This window comes from Loxodonta africana, chromosome 7 (genome assembly GCF_030014295.1).
Source record: "Loxodonta africana isolate mLoxAfr1 chromosome 7, mLoxAfr1.hap2, whole genome shotgun sequence".
NCBI lineage: Eukaryota > Metazoa > Chordata > Mammalia > Proboscidea > Elephantidae > Loxodonta > Loxodonta africana.
Window position 1 is genome coordinate 52421163 of NC_087348.1, and position 21392 is coordinate 52442554.

Sequence of the window (21392 nt, forward strand, 5' to 3'; positions counted from 1 at the left end):
GCAATCTGACTCTGGAACCCACATACAATATTAGGTGCTTAAGAGCTAATTCCTTTCTTCTCATCTCTTCTCCTCTCATTTATTTTGACTGGCATGTGAGCTAGCTAGAGGAATTAAATAAGAAGAAACAGCTTACCCCAATCCTCTCCGGCTAAATGTGCCAATCAAATTGTGCACTCTGAAAACAAGGGTTTCAAAAAAGGGAGGAAGAAACACTTGCCAGCCACCCATTCCTTCTATTCTACCACTTGTTGCCCTAAAGCAAGATACTCCCATGTTCTAAACATCCTCCCCAGAAAAATATGAGTGGGGCGGTAACTCTTGTAATGGCCATGCTGTAATTGTGCTTGGACCTACAAAGAGATCACCTGGGGAAAGTAAAATGAATTTGATTGGGTCCTTAGGCATCCAAAAAGCAGCAGGCAAATCTTGTGATGGGGTCAATCCTCTCACAGTTTCCTTCCACCCCACCCCTCCAGCTCCTACCAATGAGAAGCATGGCTCCGTCCTCACTAGTTGCCCATCAGACTGCAGGTTGTTACATGAGAAGCAGGGACTTAGTGCCCACTGGCTTCTTTCCTTCTAAGACCCTCTCAGAGAAACGGAGGGCCTAATTATTTGCTCAATTGTTTTATCCCATTAAGGAAATAAAATTTAGAAATATTCTCCATATAACTGAATCAGGCTGATAAATATGACCCCCGCCCCCCCCCCCCAAAAAAAAAACCGCATTGCCGTTGAGTCGATTCTGACTCCTAGCGACCCTATAGGACAGAGTGTAACTGCCCCGTATGGTTTCCAGGGAGCGCCTCGTGGATTTGAGCTGCCAACCTTTTGGTTAGCAGCCATAGCTCTTAACCACTATGCCGCCAGGGTTTCCAATAAATATGAAGTCACCTCTATTTTGTTTACTATAAACAGTACATTCTAACGTAAAATGTAGTCAGCAAGGATCTCTTACTTTCCTTTGCCAAAGGCAGGATCATCACAAGAGTGCTTTTTAGGAAATTTCCCATCACTCTCCTTTAGCTCTGCTTCCCCTTCCTCACAGTTTTACCTCTATCCTAAACTGGCTATAGAGGTCCTAGCCTCCCCACCTCAGCTCATCTTCTGCTCTGACAGAGTTATCTTTCTAAAAAGCAGATCTGATAACACCATAGCACTGCTCTCATATCTTCAATGGCTTCTGGATGTTTATGGAATAGAGGCCAAGTTCACTAGCCTGGCATCCTCTGTGCTTTCCAGTTGGTACCCATGTTCCTTTCCAACTTCATCTTTCCCCTCCTTCTCTTCATACACTTAGTTCCAGCCAAACTAAACCCTTCCTCTATGTCCTACCATTGCTTGATGAACTCCTACTCATCCTTCAACATCCAATCCAAATATGTCCTCCTTAAATGAGTCTCCCTTGGAGGGGTTTATTGTTGCTTTGTCTGTATTCTCACAGCACACTGGCCAGATTCCTATGACAGCATGTAGACAGGTTGCTGACCTGTCTGTCACCCTTTCTGGACAGAGAGCTCCTCAGGGAACAGGGAAACAGTGTCATTTATCTTGGTATTCACAGGGCTGACCCAGTGCCTATTGGGGGAAAAAAATCACTGTTTAATGTTTAACCAGGCTAAAAATTCCTTTTTAGTAAAGTAAGTTAAAAGTCTTGAGAGGTCACTCTTGGTGGAGAGGGATAAGGAAATGTTTGGTGAAGACTTTGGAGGTCTTGGGGAATTGGTAGAACTTCAACGGAAAAAAGCAAGCCTGGGAAGGTGTTTTGAACAGAAGGAAGAACACGAGCAAAGGCAGAGAAATAGGGGAGTGTAGGGGATATTGAAGAATGAAAAGTCAATAATAATATGTCTGCTGATTTATTGATCACGCCCAGCGCTGTGCTAAGCACTTTTCAATATTAACACTAATCTTCACAACAACCATGAAAAGTAACAAATTTAGCTTCAGAGAGGTTAAATAATTTGCCAAAGTTCCACAACTTGAAGAGGGGCAGAGAGACTCAAAAGGGTCTGATGAATTCCAGAGCCCAGCTCTTGACTGTCTGCCAGTCCTGCAGAGGGAGTGGCCATTTAGAGATTCAGGTCATTATCTTTTATTTTCATTCTTCCCTACGGGAAGCTTGTTCCATGCAAGTTCAATTTGTGTGTGTGTGTGTCTTATTTCAGGTGCACTGAAAATTTAAAATTACCTTCTGCAGCTCGGAGATTGTTCAATGAAAAGGGGAAGGAAGTCTTTGCCTTAAAAGACCTGCGGAGAGATGAACTGGTAAAGACGTGAATTTTTGGTGTATGTCTTTTGCCTATTTGGAAAATTTTCAGGCCACTGTATCTTTGAAAACTTTTCCAGCCCTGCCAGCTTTCTCCTTTCTTTCAGGCACTTGAATGGCAGCATATTAGATCTTTTGTTATAGTCCCACGGAACCTGAGTGTCTATTCTTTTTTTTTTTTTTAAAGACTATTTCCCCTCTGTTTTTCAGATTGGTAATTTCTATTGTTCTATCTTTCAGTTCACTAGTTCTTTCCTATGTCTTCTCCACTTTGTTCTTCCTCTCATCCACTGAGCTCATTCATTTTTTTATTTCAGTTATTGAATTTTTCAGTTCTAAAATTTCCATTTGGTTCTTCTTTATATCTTCTATTCTTTTGCTGAGATTTTCAAATTTTTCATTTGTTGAAGAGAGATCATAATTGCTGCTGAAGCATTTTTATTATGGCTGCTTTAAAACCCTTCTCAGATAATTCTAATATCTGTCATTTCAGTGCCGGCATCTCTTGATTATCTTGTCTCATTCAAGGTGGATTTTCCCAGTTATTGGCATTAAAAAAAACCCAGTGTTGTGATGAGTGATTTTTGATTGAAACCTCAATATTTGAGGGTATTATGCTATAAGACTCTGGATTTTATTAAATCTTCAGTTTTGGCTGACCTCCTTTAACACTGCTGTGGCAGAAGAAGGGATGTTGCTTTGTTATTGTCAAGTTCGGGTGGAAGTTCAGGTTTCCCACTTGGCCTTCATTGACATCTGGGGGGCAAAGAAGCTCCTCGTTACTGCTGGGCAAGGATGGGCGTTCTGGTTCCACACTAGGCCTCTGCTGATTCCACCTTGGCTGGGAGGGGTAGGAGTGACTTATTACTGCTCCTCATAAGGCATTCACTGGCACCGGGGCAGGGGTGGCCTCATCATTGCTGGGCAGTGATGAAAGTCCTAAATCTCTATTACGACTCCTCTGATACCTCCCTGGTAGGGAGCAGAAGGGATGCCTCAAGACCGCTGTGTAAGGGTGGAAGTCCATGCCTCCCATGCAGGGATGGGAGTGAGGGGGTGGTATATCCTCATTACCACACAATGGGGATGAAAGTGCTTGCTTCTACTCTGCTACCTCTCACACCACCCTGTTGGTGGTGGTGGTCAGAGGGGAGGGTTTGGGAGCTTCATTACAGCCTGGCGAGGATTGTAGTATAGGCTCCCCATTTGGCCTTTGCTGGTAGGGATGGAAGAGGGAGAGTTTTTTTCTGTCGTGTTTGGATGTAGTAGAATGCTTATTGTCTAAAAGTTTCCTGTCTTTCTAGGTTGCCTTTTTCTTGGTCCTTGGCCAGAGACCAGGCTTTGATTGGTTTTTTTTTTTTTTGTGAGAGTTCATTGGTATATCTAGGTTGCCAACTTAACCAGCATTGAATCTGGGATCTCTCAGGCAAAAAGAAAACCCAGAGAGCTACCACCATGTTGTTCCTTGGATCCCAAGTTCCCAAGTTGGACTCCTTCATCTCTCCATCCTTCAGAGTCTTTTTATGTTTGTTTTATACGTAATGGTGAGGAATTTTAGCAGGAGGAAAAAGGAGAGGAATTTTAGCAGGAGGAAAAGGGAGAGGCATTTCTTCATGTTTCTGGAAGCAGAAGTCTTTTCTTTCTTTCTTAATGGAGGCATACAATACATAATATTCTGTATTCTGCTTATTCATTTAATAAATCATGAACATCTTCCTCTGTCATTATATATTCTTTTTTTTTAAATAACCACATTATATACTTTTTGGTGTTCACAGTTTTACTTACTCAATACTCATTTATTATTGCATATTTGGATTATTTCTAGGATTTTGTTATTATACATAATGCTACAATGAACACACTTCTTCAAAAATTTTTCCTATATCCGTGATTATTTTCTTATGCTAAACTTCTAAAAGTAGAATTGCTATTTCAAAGAATATACATAATTTTCCAGATTTATTTTGCATAGGTTTGCATCACATGTCATCCTTTAGGGAAGACTGATGACACCCACAAAAATACAATACAATAAACACACTGCTACATACTCAAAATGCTACCTGGGTAGGTAGCTATCCATCGATCCAAGGTAGTCTGTGGACATTTACTACCATGACACTTAGTGAAAGCCATAGACTACCCCTACAACTCATATAATTTACCTCTTTATTTTAAGCTTGATAATTTTTTAACTTGCTTGAATCAGAGACTCATTTCTTTGACAGGTGTACGTTTCATGTGGAGAAAATTGGATCAATCCCGACCTGTCCGTTTCTCAGCAAAAGAAGCAAATCTTCCTTAGGAACCTAGCATTAGACATTTCCAAAATTCAAATCTTCTGCAGTATGAGTAAGAAGGAGGGTAAGCATTGGAAATATTTTCTTTAATATATACAGTCAAAGTAAATCTTGGATGCTGTTGCTTTTTTTAAAAAATACGAATTTTTTTTTTTTTTCAAGTGACCATTTGATTCCTGCATTTTGCTGTTTAGTTATTTAGACCATATATTTAACCGGATTCCTAGTGGCACAGTGGTTAAGCACTCAGCTGCTAATTGAAAGGACAGTGGTTTGAACCCACCGTATGCTCCATGGAAGAAAGATGTGGCAGCCTACTTCTGTAAAGATTACAGCCTTGGAAACCTTACGGGGCAGCTCTACTCTGTCCTATAGGGTTGCTATGTGTAGGAATCAACTCAATGACAATGGGTTTATACAATTTACACTACAATTTGGATGTACAAAGAAAACAGACTTTGTCTGTAACGAACCTGTCCTTTTTTTTGTGAGCCCTATGCACCCCATCTAGGAAAAAATTAAATCTCCAGTCAGGTCTAAATTTTGTTCAACCCGTTAATTTAAATGCTCCCTTTAAGATGGGCTTTTTTACTTCTGTTTCTAGACCCTCGCTGTAGTTCTTCTCTAGGGTAGAAGGCGTGGTGGAAGGAAATATCTTGAGTGGAAAATCCTCTCCTGGGCACTGCTGGCTGAAGTCCACAGCTGGGTTGATTTGCAGTCCATTATTTTGGTATAGGAAATGCTTTGGGTGGGTGGAGCTTCCTGCTTGATTCAACCTCTTGTCTGCTCCCCATACCTCCCTGAGTCCTGGCTGTGACTGAGTGGCCATCCCTGCAGCCCTTTCTACAGATCCACCTCACACCTGCTTACAGTCACTTCTGGAAAGCTCCCCAGAAGGACTCTTAGCAAATCCTGGGTGATGGCTGCATCCCCAGAAATCAGATCCAGCTTCACCACTATATTCTCATGGTTGTGCCTATGTTGAGTGGCAAGGGCAGCTGGAGAGGTGACCTCCTCGTAGTGTCCTGAGCTTTAAGCAGTGTCGCAGTGTTTCCTTGGCTCAGCTAAGATATCAGAAAGGAAACCTGTAGGGGGAAATCAAGATATTATGTGCTCGTTAATGCCTTTCTCTGTCTTCTGCCCCAGATTCCCTCGGATCCCAAAATGGTAGGTTTTCTCCTGTCAGTTCTGAGGTTAACCTTTGATATGCCAAAAGGAAGCTAAAGACATTTGGGAAAATCCTAAATCATAACAATATCCTTACTTACAGGGCTGTTGTCTGTGGCAATATCCTGTGTTTGAATGTCAAAATCAATCTTTGCACTCTTGCATTCCTTTTGTAACATTTCTCATCTCCTCCTGGACCTCCTCTTTCTTTTATGGTTGCCCCAGAAAAAAGGCCAGGGAGCCAGAAAGGGGATAGAGAAAAGCTCATTAGTGTATTTTAAAACATTACCCTATTGCATATGTTGAACACACTATATCCCAAGTTTTGCATGTGTCTTTATAGGCATTGGGGAGTTTCACTGATGAGTTTGTGATTCCAGAGAATGATACAAGAAAAAAAAAAGTTGCTGATGAATTGATTTCAACTCATGGCAACCTGTAGAGATTTATATAAATAATGTGGTCCGTTTGAATAATTACTATTTAGAATAATTAACTTAATTTGGGAGAGAAAGATCTATTTTTTAGTACTTTTGCCTAAAACTATTTTGAGAAGAATCTACAAGAATGAAATTACAAGAAATACAACTTATTAGTTTATAAAAAAAAAAAAAAAAGTTTATAAAGCAACTATCAATTACTCTTAAAATTCTTTCAGACCAAATAGCTGGAAACTTTTTTCGCATTTTTTATTTTAGTGTGTGTGTTCACATTCCTAGTGGTCTGCAGTCAGCACTAACAGGTTGTTGCAATTTGCGCATTTCTGCTCAGATCTTGTTTTAGAAGTCCAAAGTGACATGGTATCTGGAGCCAAGCTTGCTGTGCATAAACCTGTAGCAAATTTTGGAGAAGAGACGCAAATTATAGACCCAGAGGAAAAGCAAATGCAAAAAAATCCTTCAACAAAGGAAAATGCTTCCGGTGAAATTCTGTAAGTAATCATTGTGGCCAGAAAAACTACAGAACTGCTATTCGAACTCAGCTCATTAGCCCCTTAACAGCCCAGAGCCCATGCAGGGAAAGCTAGGCAAGTTTGTGAAACTAATGTCAAGTGAACAGCTAGAATTTAATTAGCTCCTGGGAAAAGGATAGAAGTGGAGCTTCAGTGTTCTACTTTCAGTATTATTTTTAAAAGACTAGAAGCTTAGAATTTTAGATGGTGACATGAAGAATTAATCACATTTTGTTCCATAAGTGTTGATTTTAGGAAAAATTAATCTTCTTCCCGAGTATAGGTTCAAGTTAAAACCCACTGCAACAAGTCGATTCCAACTCATAGCGACCTTGTAGGACAGAGTAGAACAGCCCCCATAGGGTTTTCAAGGCTGTAAATCTTTACGGAAGCAGACTGTCACATCTTTCTCCCCTGGAATGGCTGGTGGGTTCAACCATGGACCTTTCAGTCACCAGCGGAGTGGTTTAACCACTGTGCCACCAGGGCTCCTTAGGTTCGAGTTAGAGTCATCTTATTTGCATTTATCAATCTTTCGCCTGGACGGTTGTAATAGCTTCCTGACTGGTCTCCCTATCTTCATTATCTCTTGCCCATTCACCTCTAAACCCTATCTATGGACCGTTTTCTTTCTAAAACACAATCATTTTAATAGAATCCTCTAAAAACAACCTATCGCAGACAGGAAAAAAAAAATTTTTTTTGTCTGGAATTCAAAGCCTTTCTTACCCTGATTCAGGCCTGACCTTGACCCTCGTTGACACCCACCCCCTCCCATGCCTTCTTCTCCTCCATACTTTTTCTTCCAGCCCCTTAAACTCCAAGTACTAGCTCAGCCACTACAGGTGCCCCATGAATATGGCACACTCTAATTCCACTCTACTGCAGGCCCCTGAAAAGGAGCCCTGGTGGTACAGTGGTTAAGTACTCAACTGCTAACTGAAATGTTGGCGTTTCGAACCCACCAGCTGTTCCATGGGAGAAAGATGTGGCAGCCTGCTTCTGTAAAGATTACAGTCTTGGAAACCCTATGGGGCAGTGCTGCTCTGTCCTATAGGGTTGTTATGAGTCGGAATCCACTTGAGGGCAAGGGTTTGTTTTTTGGTTTTGGCAGGCCCCTGAGCCACATACTCAGCTCTCTTCACCTGGGGTGCCTTTTCTTGCCCCATACTCACCTGTAGAATGATTCTTCATCACTGAAATCAATCATGGCTATGACTGTATGTAGCAATATACTTATCAGTCTCCTTCCCCCAACCTAGGAACTCCTTGAGGGCAGGGACTCTGTCACAGATGCCTTGTGAAGAGCGGAGTAACTGGCTTTAAGAATTATTTACTGAATACATGAATAAATGATTGAATGAGATTCCAAAAAGTAAAGCCAAAATTAGCTGGTCAATTAATGTTGCAATAATTGTGAAATTTAACTTACATATCATTGTTATGAACTATTTTTTTTATTATTATTAACTTTTATTGAGCTTCAAGTGAACGTTTACAAATCAAGTCAGTCTGTCACATATAAATTTATGTACATCTTACTCCTTACTCCCACTTGCTCTCCCCTTAATGAGTCAGCCCTTCCAGTCTCTCCTTTCGTGAAAACTTTGCCAGCCTCCAACTCTCTCTATCCTCCCATCCCCCCTCCAGACAGGAGATGCCAACACAGTCTCAAGTGTCCACCTGATATAATTAGCTCACTGTTCATCAGTGAACTATTTTTAAAAAGATCATTTTTATGCTAAATTATAAGAATATCAAGTTTTATTTTAGGAACCAAGTTCCTTCCTTTGATGGGTGAGTCATCTGGTGCTACATTGTGACGCTAAAAACAAGAACCAGAAACCATTTTTCAGGGAGAGGATATGATTTGACCCATCTGGTATCTCCCGTAATGATTAGGAAATTTACCACAAACTTTCCTGACAGCCCCTCAATAAATTGTTTTACTTTCCATTTCTCTTCTAAAGAATCATCTAACCTCTTCGTTATCAGAGTGCACTTTGGAGCAGGGGGGACAGAAAGAAATGTTGAGAGCAAAGATCTGTGTAGTTCTGATTCATAGATTTCATCAAGGTCTGGAGGTTAAAGTGATTGAGCCTACTCACAACCCAATGCAGGAATCTCCTGCATGTCCCAGGCAGGGCTTTGAACCTGATCATTCTGTTTTGAACTCCTGCTGAGAATAAGTTCCTTGCTGAGAATTTGCATTTCTAACAGGTTCCCAGGAAGTTATGTACAAGAATCACCAGGGGGTCTTGTTAAACTGTAGATTTGGATTCAGTATATCTGGGGTGGAAAAGCAAATTCTCAGGAGGGGTTTGAACTGGAACAAACTGATTCAAAGCCGTAGTTCTAGGCAGGCTCTCTTTCATCCAGCTTTTTGATTATTGCCAATAACAGGGAGAACACTATTTGATAAGGCAGCCCATTCTAATTTTTGAGTAATTACCTAGAATGTCTCCATCCTATCATTTTATCTATTTGTCTGTATTATTCTCTATTCCTCTTCTACTTGAAAATCCTTAAAATAGCCAAAGCTTGCTATCATCAGTCTTCTGTGTTATCTCTTTTCCAGGCTAAATCTCATCAGTTCTTTGAACCATTTTTGATGACATACCCCTAATTCATCTTGCATTGGAGAGTCACTCTAAGATTTCCTCAGACTTTCTTAGATATGTGGTGATACCCAAACCAAACCCACTGCTGTCGAGTCAATTCTGACTCATAGCAACCTTATAGGACAGAGTAGAACTGCCTGTGATGGTTAAGATTGTGTGTCAACGTGGCTTGGCCACGATTCTCAGTGTTTATATGTGGTCACCCCCATGATGGGATCTACTGTGAGTAGCCAGTCAGTTGAAAGGGAGTTTCCTTGGGCTTGTGGCATGCTTCCAATGTAAGTAGACGCTCTGGCTTTTGCTTGCTCTGGATCCTGCAGCTGGCTCCTGTTTGTTTGACCTCTGGTTCATGGAACTTGAGCTAGCAGCTTACCTGCCAAACTTGAAATTCATCAATCTTCACAGCCTGTGAGCAAGATCCCTGCTCACTGACCTGCAGATATTGGGTGTGCCAGCCATTGTGACTGTATGAATCAGGAGAAGCCTCTATCATGATCCACGGACTTGGGACATTCCAGTGTCTACAACTGTGTTAGCCATTTCCTTGATATAAATCTCTCTCTCTGTATATATTTATACGCTTTACTGGTTTTGCTTCTGTAAAGAACCTACCCTAAGACATCTGGTACCAGGGGTCCAGTGCCTGTAGGCACTTATTGATGGAACTACAGAGCTTTAGAACACTTGTCCTAGTAGGGCAGACAGAGGCTGTGAGGCTCAAGGGGCTGAGAGGCCAAGGAACCAGGAAGCAAAAGTGAAGAGACAAGAAAAACAGGAAACTGAGCTGCGTTAGTCTCAAATGGTATGGCCACGACCTCTGGGATTTCAAACAGCGTAGCCAGGCCTCTGGTGTTTCTAAAGGTGGAGTTGCCACTCAGATGGACTAGGAGAGTGGTGTGCCTAAAGCTGAGGGAGCAGAGTTGCTGTCCCAGTGGGCCTGGAAGGTAGAGCTAAAGCCCAGGGCTGAGGGGCCTCCACTCAGAATCCGGAGAATGTGGCCAGTCTTAGAGGCTGGAGGGCAGGGTTATTGTGTAAATTGTCTCAGAGAACAGAGGATTATTTTCAAGCCTTGAGGGCTAATGTGATGTGTTCTGCTGACTTGCTTGGTGCCTGTTATCCCTTCTTTCCCTCCAATTTCTCTGATTTGTAATGGAAATGTCTAGCTTGTGGCTGTTCCACTATTGTACTTTGGAAGCAGATAACTTGAATTCTAGATTTCACAGATGAAGAGGAGTTTTTTGGATTTTGGATGTGGGAGTTGATTTGAGACTTTTGCTATGATATGATGGGGTGAATATATTTTACATGTAGCAAGGACATGGATTTTTGGGGACCTTATGCCACCAAGAAAGCAGTGCTGGGAGCGGAGTGCATCCTTTGAACATGGGGTTCCTGCACAAAGAAGTTCCTAGTCCAGGGGAAGATTAATAACAAAGACCTTCCTCCAGAGCTGACAAAGAAAACCTTCCCCTGGAGCTGATGCCCTGAATTTGGACTTCTAGCCTATTAGACTGTGAGAGAATAAACTTCTGTTTGTTAAAGCCATCTACTTGTGATATTTCTGTTACAGCAGCACTAGATGACTAAGATACTGCTCCATAGGATTTCTGTCATAGATTGAATTGTCCCCCCAAAATATGTGTCAACCTGGTTAGGCCAGGATTCCCAGTATTGTGTGGTTGCCCTCCATTTTGTGATTGATATGACTTTCCTATGTATTGTAAATCCTAATCTCTGCTGGTGGTTAATGAGGTAAGATTAGATTATGTTTAAGAGGATTAGGGTGGCATCGTAACACCCTTATTAAGGTCACATCCCTGATCCATGTAAAGGGAGTTTCCCTGGGGTGAGGCCTGCACTACCTTTTATCTTACAAGAGACAAATGGAAAGGGAAGTGAGCAGAGAGGTGGGGACCTCATACCATCAAGAAAGCAGTGCCGGAAGCAGAGTGTGTCCTTTGGACCCGAGGTTCCTGTGTGGAGAAGCTCCTAGACCAGGCAGAGAAGCTCCTAGACCAGGCAGAGAAGCTCCTAGACCATGGGATGATTGATGATAAGGACCTTCCTCCAGGGCCAACAGAGAAAGAAAGCCTTCCCCTGGAGCTGATGCCCTGAATTTGGACTTCTAGCCTACTAAACTGTGAGAAGATAAACTTCTGTATGTTGAAGGCATCTACTTCTGTTATTTCTGTTAGCACTGGATGACTAAGACAATTTCAAAGGAGCAGCTGGTGGATTTGAACTGCCAACCTTTAGGCTAGCAGCAGAGCTCTTAACTGGTGTGACAGCAGGCATGGATTAACCAGTAAACAGTACACACTGGCTTACAGTAAGCAAGGTATGCACTGGCTTAATTATGCTTATTTACTAATCTGTAGTGAACAACTTCACATAGTGAGAAACAGGTGAAATTGTACAGTACAGAGTAGTAAGTAAGCACAATTAAGCCTGTGCATATCTTGCTTATTGGGTAATCCATCCCTGGGTGATAGCTTTGTTCGAAGGCTTTCACATATTTGAGAAATGGGGTGATTTAAGGAGGGACATCCATAAAGCAAGAGGTTAGAACATAAATCTAGAAGGAGCCCTTATGATCACTAGGGTGTACATAAAGATGTCTGGTAAAAATGGTAATTAGCAAAATAGAAAAGAAACTCTGGGAATGCTAGCCCCTGCATTGATGCTTTATGGAAGAGGTGTTTGGGGCAGAGTGCTCCAGGGGAACGTTCTCATTTCTTCATTGAATTACAGGAACAGGCCCTGTCTACCTTTTGAGCCTCTTACTACCCTTCTCCTCACTCACTGCATACTCTGCACAACCATCTTTCTGTTCCTCAAATGGCCCAAACGTATTCTTGGTTTAGGGCCTTTCAATGTGTTCTTTACTCTTCCTGGAATGTTCTCCCCTCATGGCTTCACATGCCTGGCTCCTTCCCATTGTGCAGGTCTCAAATTAAATATCACCTCTCAGCAGAGCTTTCTCTGGCCCCACTAGTAAAGTATACCTACCCCACCCCAGCCAATTTCTATCATGCTACCCTATTTTATTCAAGTTACAGCTTTTATCTTGTTTATTCATTCATTCATAATGAATACTCACTTGTTTATTATGTTTTCTTCCCACTTGAATGTAAACTCCATAAAACCTGAGAAGTTATCTGTTGTTTTTCATCACTGTATCCCCAGCACTTAGAACTCCGTGCCTGTCATATAGCAGATGCTTAATAAATATTAGTTAGAGGAATGAATGACTAGTTAAATAATAAGGTATTATTATAGATTAGCAAATTAAATAATGGACAAATGAATGGATTGAGACAGCAAGATGTATTTACAAATGGCTGTTCCAGAATTGACTTGACAGTACTTCATTTGTCAGGAAGCTCAATATCTAACCCAATAACCCATTAGATAGATAAATCCCAAGTAAGAAAATTAAACGTTGTGGATTGTGGAGAAGAATCTCATTTGCACCTTTCTTTTTAAATACATTAAAACTAAGGATGAAAATATATATTTTTTCCTTTTATCTGTAAAGAAATGGAGTTGATGGGAAAGCTGTGTTTCTGGTTTCGAACACAAGATGGCACTGTTGCTGTATAACTTTTTAACTGAGATTTCGCCTGGAGACGTGGCTTGTGTTGCGGTTCTGAATGAGGCGGTTGTTACCCATGGGTTTCATAGCCGCGTGTAATACTGTTGGTACATTTGAAAAGTGTGCGGTCAGCTCTGCTAACCCAGGGAATTGTCCCTGAAGATTTTGGTAATTTGATATTGCATGTAATTAAATAAAATTGTCATAAGCACTGTGACGATCACAGCCTCCCCCAGAAGACTTTATTTACACATGTGCACGTTTAGAGTGCTGAAATATGCTTGCTACTTTCCCTGTGTATTTATCTCACCTTCAGCCAAGCAGACCTCAGATCATGTCCTGATTTACCCAGAAGGCAAATGTGCCACAAACAGTGGCCCAGACTTGTTATATGTGAATCTATATGGGGCTACCACTCCTGTTCCCATCTTCATCTTAATAAGCAGCCAGATGGCTGTCTCAGTTGTTCACTCTTAGTATTTAGTCTGAATGTCTTAGTGTTTTACTCTCTATCAAACATTGGCACTTATGTACCAATGGTATTCGATTCTCCCTTGATTTCTCTATCGAGAGTCAAAATTCATTAAGATATCTTAACAATATCTAATGTGTAAAGTTTATGAAATCCAGTAATCTAAAGTGTACTGTTCCGGATAGAATTATGACCCATTTAGGGGGTAGACAGAGGAAGTCTTATTACATTTTAGGTATTCATGTCTTAAACTACTGACTAGCCTTAATCTTTGCATTTTTGAAATTTAATACATGGGCTTACTTTTTCTAAGTAAACATCACAAAGATGAATGCAATTTATTATGTGATTGAAGAGTTTTATTTGTAGCCTTACAGTAAAAGATTTAATTATGTATTAGTAGGATGTGGAATTTTAATGTTAGGCATCTCTGTGGAAATATAACTTACAGATCTGCCAATATCCTGCAGGATATGATCAGACTACACCTCAGAGAAAATTCTGTGAGCCCAATCAGAATTCTTAGACTTGTGTTTGCTTCTGAACCTTTGTTAGAGATGCGCATGCAAGAGCCCACCTCCGGATGAAGGCTTGTCACACACTTCTCAAGTATGCCTGGCAGGAAGCTTCTCATGACTCTGATGAGGGTGGCCGTCTTCCAAAGAAAATGGAAGAAGAGGTCTTTGAAAATGCGGAGCCACAGAAGAAATGCAGGTAAAAAGTTGCGAGGGATTCCTGTGAGAGATTTCTCTCTGGTCTTAGACTTGCTTATTTTGGGGCAAAAATATTCCTGAGGTTTAACATGCCTGTTAGCTACTGTTTTACATCAGCGTACACATTCTGTCTTTCTTATGTTTTTGATTAATGTGTTTGCAAGTGTTGGTGGGAAAGCCCTTCTCGTCTTAGTTTTTTTGTATGCAGTGTAATTTCTTGTTCACTGGTGTGTCTTTTCTATTAAACAGTAGGCTTATCTGCCTTTGCCTCTTGAGAGTTGCACAGGGCCTATATATTTGTTGTATGAATGCATAAGTGAACTCATGAGGAAGCATGCAAAATGCTCCGATGTCTTTGAGAAATTAATAAAATTCATTTTCTTCCTTTTTAATTTCTATTTTCTTCTGGTCGGTGCCAGAAGAAATGAGAGAAATCTGCAGTACTTTGTATTATTCCATAATTTCTAGATATTTGCTAAATATTATAGCACTTACTGGAAGTTGTGAATTAAGTGATTTTGGCACTTTAACATTTATCATTAGTCCATACATACAGTAAGTGCTTGATAGATGTTATAGACTAAATGCTAACGCACTGTGATATTTAATGAGTTTAATAAGCAGCTTACTACTTTAAATCCTTAAGTCCCATATTTTACTCAAATACCATGCCCATGAGGTGCCCTCACAAGTACTGCCATGTCAATCCTTTTCCACAGATTGCTGTAAAAAAATAGCATAATGTCTTGGCTATCTATGCTGGTGTAACAGAAATATCACTAGTGGATGGCCTTGCCAAAGAGAAATTTATTCTCTCACAATCTAGGAGGCTACCAGTTCAAATTCAGTGCGTCAGCTCCAAGGGAAGGCTTTCTCTGTCTGTTGGCTCTGGAGGAAGGTCCTTGTCATCAGTCTTCCCCTGACCGAGGAACCTCTCAGCACAGGGGCCCTGGGTTCAAAGGTTGCGCTGTTCTCCTGGCTCTCGTTTCTTAGTGGCATGCGGTCCCCCTGTCTCTCTGCTCACTTTTCTCTTTTATATCTTAGTAGAGCTTGACTTAAGATAAAATCTGATCTTGTAGATCGAGTCCTGCCTCTTTAACACATAGCATGCTTACAAAAATACCTTGAGGGGGAGAAGGCACAGCTGGCAAACAAACACAGAAGGTGTGCCTTATTTGTGTAAAAATACAGTAAAAGATTTTTTTCATTAACTTATTATATTATATGAATATAACATGGATAATATAATATGGATATGAGTAAGGATCATTATATTCTATGAATAGTTAGGGGAGGTTGAAAAACTTGGAGAAGCAATGCTATTTGCCAGCAACACTGTACGTGGATAATAGAAACAATCATAATTTGAGCAAAACTCATTTGTTTCCCTGTGTTTGATTTCATATCCCCCTGTCGTAGGTTCTTAGGTCTGCCATAACAAATGCAACAAAGTTGGTGGCTTCAAAGAACAGAAATGTATTGTCTCACAGTTCTGGAGGTAAAAGTCCAAACTCAGAGTTTCTGCCATGTTGATGCCTTTTGAGGACTTAGAGAGAGGAACTGTTGCATTCTTCTCCCCTGGTTTCCGGTGGGTGCCAGTATTCCTTGGCATCCGTTGCCCTGAAGATGGGTCCTCCATGTTGTCTTCCCCTTGTGTGCGTGATGATGTTTCTGTGTCTGCCCTTCTCTTTTATAAAACACCACTCAGCAGGGATTAGGGTTAGGACCCACCCTGCTCCAGTGTAACTCCATTAGTTTAACTGATAACATCTACGAAGAAAAACCCTATTTCCCTGAACGAGGCCACATTTACCAGTTCAGGGGTTAGGGCTTCAGCCAGATCTTTCTGGGGAACACAATTCAATACATAACACCGCCCTCTCATTCTCCTATTTCTTTTTAACATTCTTCTTTTCCACTCTAACTAAATTACCTCTTCAACTGAATTTTTTTCACTCTGCTGATACGGTTCTCATATGACCTCCTGGATAAACATTTTTATTTCAGTTGCAGAATATACTCCAAATTCCATTTTTTACGTCAGCTTGGAAGTGTGATGCTAATGGTGTTGCTGCTGTTAGGATGAGGAAGCCTTACTGTTACATGTTATTAGGATGATGATGCCTAACTATTATGTGTTATTAGGATGATGAAGCCTTACTGTTACATGTTGTTAGGATGAGGAAGCCTTACTGTTACATGTTATTAGGATGACGATGCCTAACTATTACATGTTGTTAGGATGAGGAAGCCTTACTGTTACATGTTATTAGGATGATGATGCCTAACTATTACGTGTTATTAGGATGATGAAGCCTAACTATTATGTGTTATTAGGATGATAAAGCCTTACTGTTACATGTTGTTAGGATGAGGAAGCCTTACTGTTATATGTTGTTAGGATGACGATGCCTTACTATTACATGTTAATATCATGCACAGTGGATCTCTCACCAACAGAACTTACAGGCTACGTTACATCAAGTGCACCGGACATTTTTCTGCCACTAATGAGGTTTTCTTTATTTTAGCCATTCACCAAGGCAAAGTAAATTGCAGAAGCTTTGCCATCAACAATTTGAATACAGAGATGGACAGATTATAAACCATGCTGCTCCTCGGCTTGTCTTGGGGGTACGAGACCCCAACCTCCGTTCAGGCACTGAAGTGATTTTGGTAGAGAAGAAATCCGGTGATAGTCATCAATGCTGGATACACAAGGAAAGCAGCAGGTAAACCCATTATGTTTGGGGATGAATATATCAAGAACTGAGCAGGATCCTAAAGTGCCTGGCATGGTCCCCATAGAGTAGGCAGGGTATATTTGAGGGCCTCAGATTTTCTGTTTGACTTGGCTGACAATTTTTTTTTTTTTTTTAATCTTAGCTAAGCAAGAGAAAGAGAGAGTGACATCAAACGTAAATGCTTAGTAGGCTACACACAATTTATCTGCAGTCACATTCGGATAAAACCTGTCTAGTCAGTCTGACCCACTGAGTGTACATTTCTACCTGGCCATCGAGGTTAGGACGAGACTTACTTGACTGTTTCATTTTTTGATATGAAACATCAAGTAAGAATTCTAAAAAGTCCACAGTTTTTAAATTTTGCAGTAATTTTCATTGACTTAGTCCCCATACACATACCTTCCTCCCACTTTGACCTTCATAAAATAACAAACAAATAAAACAAATTCTTAACTTAGTAAGTATACCAACCTAATTCAATGCCTGGCCTTTGTCCGGATCCAGATTCAAACCGTTTGCTCTCAAAAGGTTATTTTTGAGATAATCAGGGTCTGGATATTAGATGATATTAAAGAATTCTTATTAATTTTGTTGGGCAGGAAAATGGTTTTATGGTTTTGTTTGAAACAAAAAAAAAAGTCCTGATCAGTTGGTTAGATATTGTAGTATTTACGGATAAAATTAAAAGACATCTCAGATTTTCTTAAAATAGTCTAGCAAGAACAAAACTGAAAAACATTGGGGGGAATGAATGAAGGATGGCAGAATGTTGATAGTTGTTGTCCATGGTAGTTCATTATGCTATTCTCTCTGTTCTTGTGCGTGTTCAGACATTTCTTTAAAAACAGAAAGGAAAGAAAAAAAAAAAAAAACCCTCCCTATTTTAAGATTAAAAAAAATTGGCTTGCTTCAAATTCTACTGTTAGTGTTTTATGGTGAGGCTCCAGAGTCCTCTTCATCCTTTTAAAATATTACACGTAATGTTGTGTGTTTGTGAATCTGTGTAAGAAAAAAAAATTTTTTTCTGGGGAAGAGCTGTGGTTTTCATTGGACTCTCAAAGGGCCTGCTATGCAAAAGGCTTATGAATCACTGCTTTGAGTGAGATTGCATAAGCTTCAGCAGGCGGCAGCAGCGGGCCCAGCACGGGCAGGAGAGGAGCTTGCCTGACTCTGCTCACTGCCTGAGATGAGCAAGCAAGGAGCACTTGCTGGGCTTGTTTTGGAGAAGGCTGCAAAGCCAATTGTGTAACAGACCTGGTGAGCGTGTTCCTTCACTCCATCCACCCCCATCTATGCTGCCTTTGCCAAGCGGAGCTAGGGTAACAGGCTTTTGTCCCTGAGAGTGGTTTGTTACATGGGACCAAAATTTATTCATTCAGTCACAAATGATTATTAGGGGAAGTATTAAGTGCTGGTGCCTTAGTAAAGAACCAAGCAGTCTAAAATCCCTGCCCTTACAGAATCGATATCCTAGTGCCACCGCATCTCTATGTTTCTGGGATTTAGCAATACTTCTTACTGCCTCAGCTTTCTGTATTATAGTACATGTCCCAGCTTGAGCCTAAATTGAGATTCGAGCATGACTGATGAGTTGGGGCAGATATGCACAGGGAATGATAGAAGTGATCTGAAAGCAGGAAAAAGCCATGTGCAATGAGTATGACCCAGGAACAAGAATTTGGTCATTGGAGAAGACTAATTCTGAGCTCCGCTCACTGTCTGTCACTGGTTTAGCCTCTTAGTTCTGTCTTTCATTCTAAGTTCTGTGGAGAAAGCAAGAGGATGGGAAAGTAAAACAAAGAGAAGTTTGCCCTAATCTCTGTGAGACTTTGGGTCATGAGCAGCATTGCTTTGGAAAATCTAACTACAAAAGAGGAGATAGGCAGTCTTTTCCAATCTCCTTCCACTTTCCAGACCACTCTACAAGTTTGTCATCTTGAACCCCCTCATGTCCAGCCACAGCATGAGAGAGGGACAGTTGGTGGGAGATGGTGGCATTAATTGATGCTTGGTCAGAAACTCGAGTTCAGAGAGATGAGGTGGAACAGCAGAGGTGGTCTCTGGGGCAGGATTTGCTCATGAGCGCAGAAGTCACCAGAAACACTTGGGCAAGGGAGGTTTTGCAGAAGTCCCCATGATTAGGTGAAAGCTAGATTCAGAGTAATTTATGTCCCACAGCAGACACATATCTGCATAGTGACAATGAGTCTGAGCTTTTGTCCACATTTTCCCTTGGCATTTCATTTTGTGCCCTTTCATGTCATTGGATATTGAAACCTATTTGTTCTGAAGAGCTGGTGAGACCTGGAGAACTTTGGGTTACACTGTGTATCAAAAACCTGTAGAAAATTCAGTTTATATTAACCAGAGTCTTTCTTCCTCTTTGTTTTGCCCTGGCAGTAAGTTAGTATTTAGGGAGGCAACTGCCCATCCAGAATTTGTATAAACAGAATGTAGATGGAGTAGATATCTGCCAACATTAAGGAGGTGTGTCACTATGAGTTGGAATCGACTCAACGGCAACGGGCTTGGTTTTTTGGTTTAGTAGTGAAGAAACTACAAGTTTGCTTAAAAGTAAAAATGAGAGGTTTATTATGGTGAAAATGCATTTTGCAAAATGGAAAATAGTGAAGGGATAATCTGAACAAAGTGCTTTAGGGGGCTGCAGTGATACAGAAGCTTATGAAGAAAAAAAAAAAAAAAACACAAACAGAAACGTACAGCCAAAACATTTTTGATTGTTTAACATTTACAAAGTTCCAAGTGGCAGAGTCTTTTTTGCCACCTTTGGTGGAGTTGGCCTCCTTTGCCAGGATGGCTCCAGTGACAGGATTTTGGCTGACCACTCAAATCACATTTCTTGGCGTCTAGACATCTGCAGTTTGTGCTAAACTGGGTTGCTTTAGCATTATGGTGGTGAGTTCTGTTGAAACATGAAAGTAAAGAGTTTGTTGAAGGAGTAGGAGTGAAAATGCTAAACATCAGTTATTCTAATCATAAGTTGGGTTGATTAGAACAAATGTTTGGAGAATTACAAGTATGGTTGGGGGGTTTAGAACAAGGTCATGACAGAGTATAGGACTTTGTAAGGACCCAGGCACAGGTTAGAAAATACCTTTTTTGAGGGGGAGTGAAGGGGGCATTTTCTGAGAATCAGCTAACCACCAAAGTCACACGTTTAACACAATTTCTAACACCTGTACACAGCTGAATAATCTTTACTTAACATCACTATTACTAACCACAATATTAGCTACAAGTACAAACCAAACTAAACCAAACCCGACTCATAGTGACCCTATAGGACAGAGTAGAACTGCCCCATAGAGTTTCCAAGGAGCGCCTGGCGGATTCGAACTGCAGACCCTTTGGTTAGCAGCTGTAGCACTTAACCGCTATGCCACCAGGGCTTCCAAGCTACAAGTATAGCAGGGTGGGAAAAACCATATTTTTCTGTAGAAACTACTTGTATCTAGGTGAGAGGTTCAGTGGAAAATTTTACAGAAGTGACAGTATAGGACAGAAGCTGTCATATAAAGAAATGGAGTCTCAGAACAAGAAGGGATTTGGTCCAGATCCCAGTCAGAAGTCCCGGTCATGTCAAGAGTTTGAAACGCTCTTCCTCAGAGGGTACCAAGTGGCACAGCCTAATCGTGATTTAATACCCAGTGACTATCACTGTGTTGAAAGTTTTCTACCACTAGCAATTAATTCACTCCTTCAGATCTTGAATTACCTTTTCAGTTTGGTGTTCTACTTAAAATAGAAAATAACTAGGAATTCTGATATCTTCAGCAATTATCAGCAAAGCCTCTTAAGGGAAATTATGTTTGTGAGAATAAGGCACTGCCAGAAGAGCACATAGCCTAGGCTATAAGTTCAAGCAATGAGAGAGAAGGTGCTGAAAAGGCAGGAGCAGAGTGCCAAAGACATATGCACTCGGTTCCAGCCACACAGAAGGATGGGCCAGGTCAACTTTTGAGATAGTCTCTCATCTCCTCTTTTCACCTGTCATACTACCTGAATTAATCATTTGATCTGTAATGGGAAGTTTGAGAAAGCCTTCAGGTGTAATAATAATAAAGAAAATAAAATTCCCTCAAGAAGACTCAAATGCATATAGGGTGAAATATACTGTCATGGTATTTGGAGCTAAAAGAGATCTTTAAAATCTGCTAGTCACAGTCACTTGACTATAGCGCTAGGTAGACCGAGACTTGAAGAGATTAAGTAACTTGTATGGGCTCAAATTGCGGGTTAGTGAAAGAGACAGCGTATCATGCTGGATATTGCAGGGAAACAGAGTAAATTCCCACCCTGCTGCTTGGCATATAGGGGGCGTTGCATAAAAGTCTGTAAGCTTGGGCTTTGTGCAGAATGCATGGGCAAGTGCCAGCTGACTGTACTGTTTAAAAACGAAAAGGGAAAGCAACAGTATGGTGGCTGAGTATGGCAGTGAAGCGTGGGAGAAGTCGCTATGTCTATTGTAGGCAGCAGAAGCACGGAGCTAGCTATGTAGCTAATCTTGGCACCTCAGTGGGTCATTGCAG

At 40.9% G+C, this 21392-nt stretch overlaps 1 protein-coding gene across 1 annotated transcript in view; it reads left to right on the forward strand.

Annotated features, from left to right (window-relative positions):
- Positions 1-21392, forward strand: part of DCDC1 (doublecortin domain containing 1) — a 522229-nt gene that overhangs the window by 457556 nt on the left and 43281 nt on the right. The window contains exons 21-25 of the mRNA XM_064289443.1: positions 2172-2271; positions 4504-4639; positions 6514-6673; positions 13938-14096; positions 16627-16827. Coding sequence (XP_064145513.1) covers positions 2172-2271; positions 4504-4639; positions 6514-6673; positions 13938-14096; positions 16627-16827 — 756 coding nt within the window. The remainder of the gene's footprint in view (positions 1-2171; positions 2272-4503; positions 4640-6513; positions 6674-13937; positions 14097-16626; positions 16828-21392) is intronic.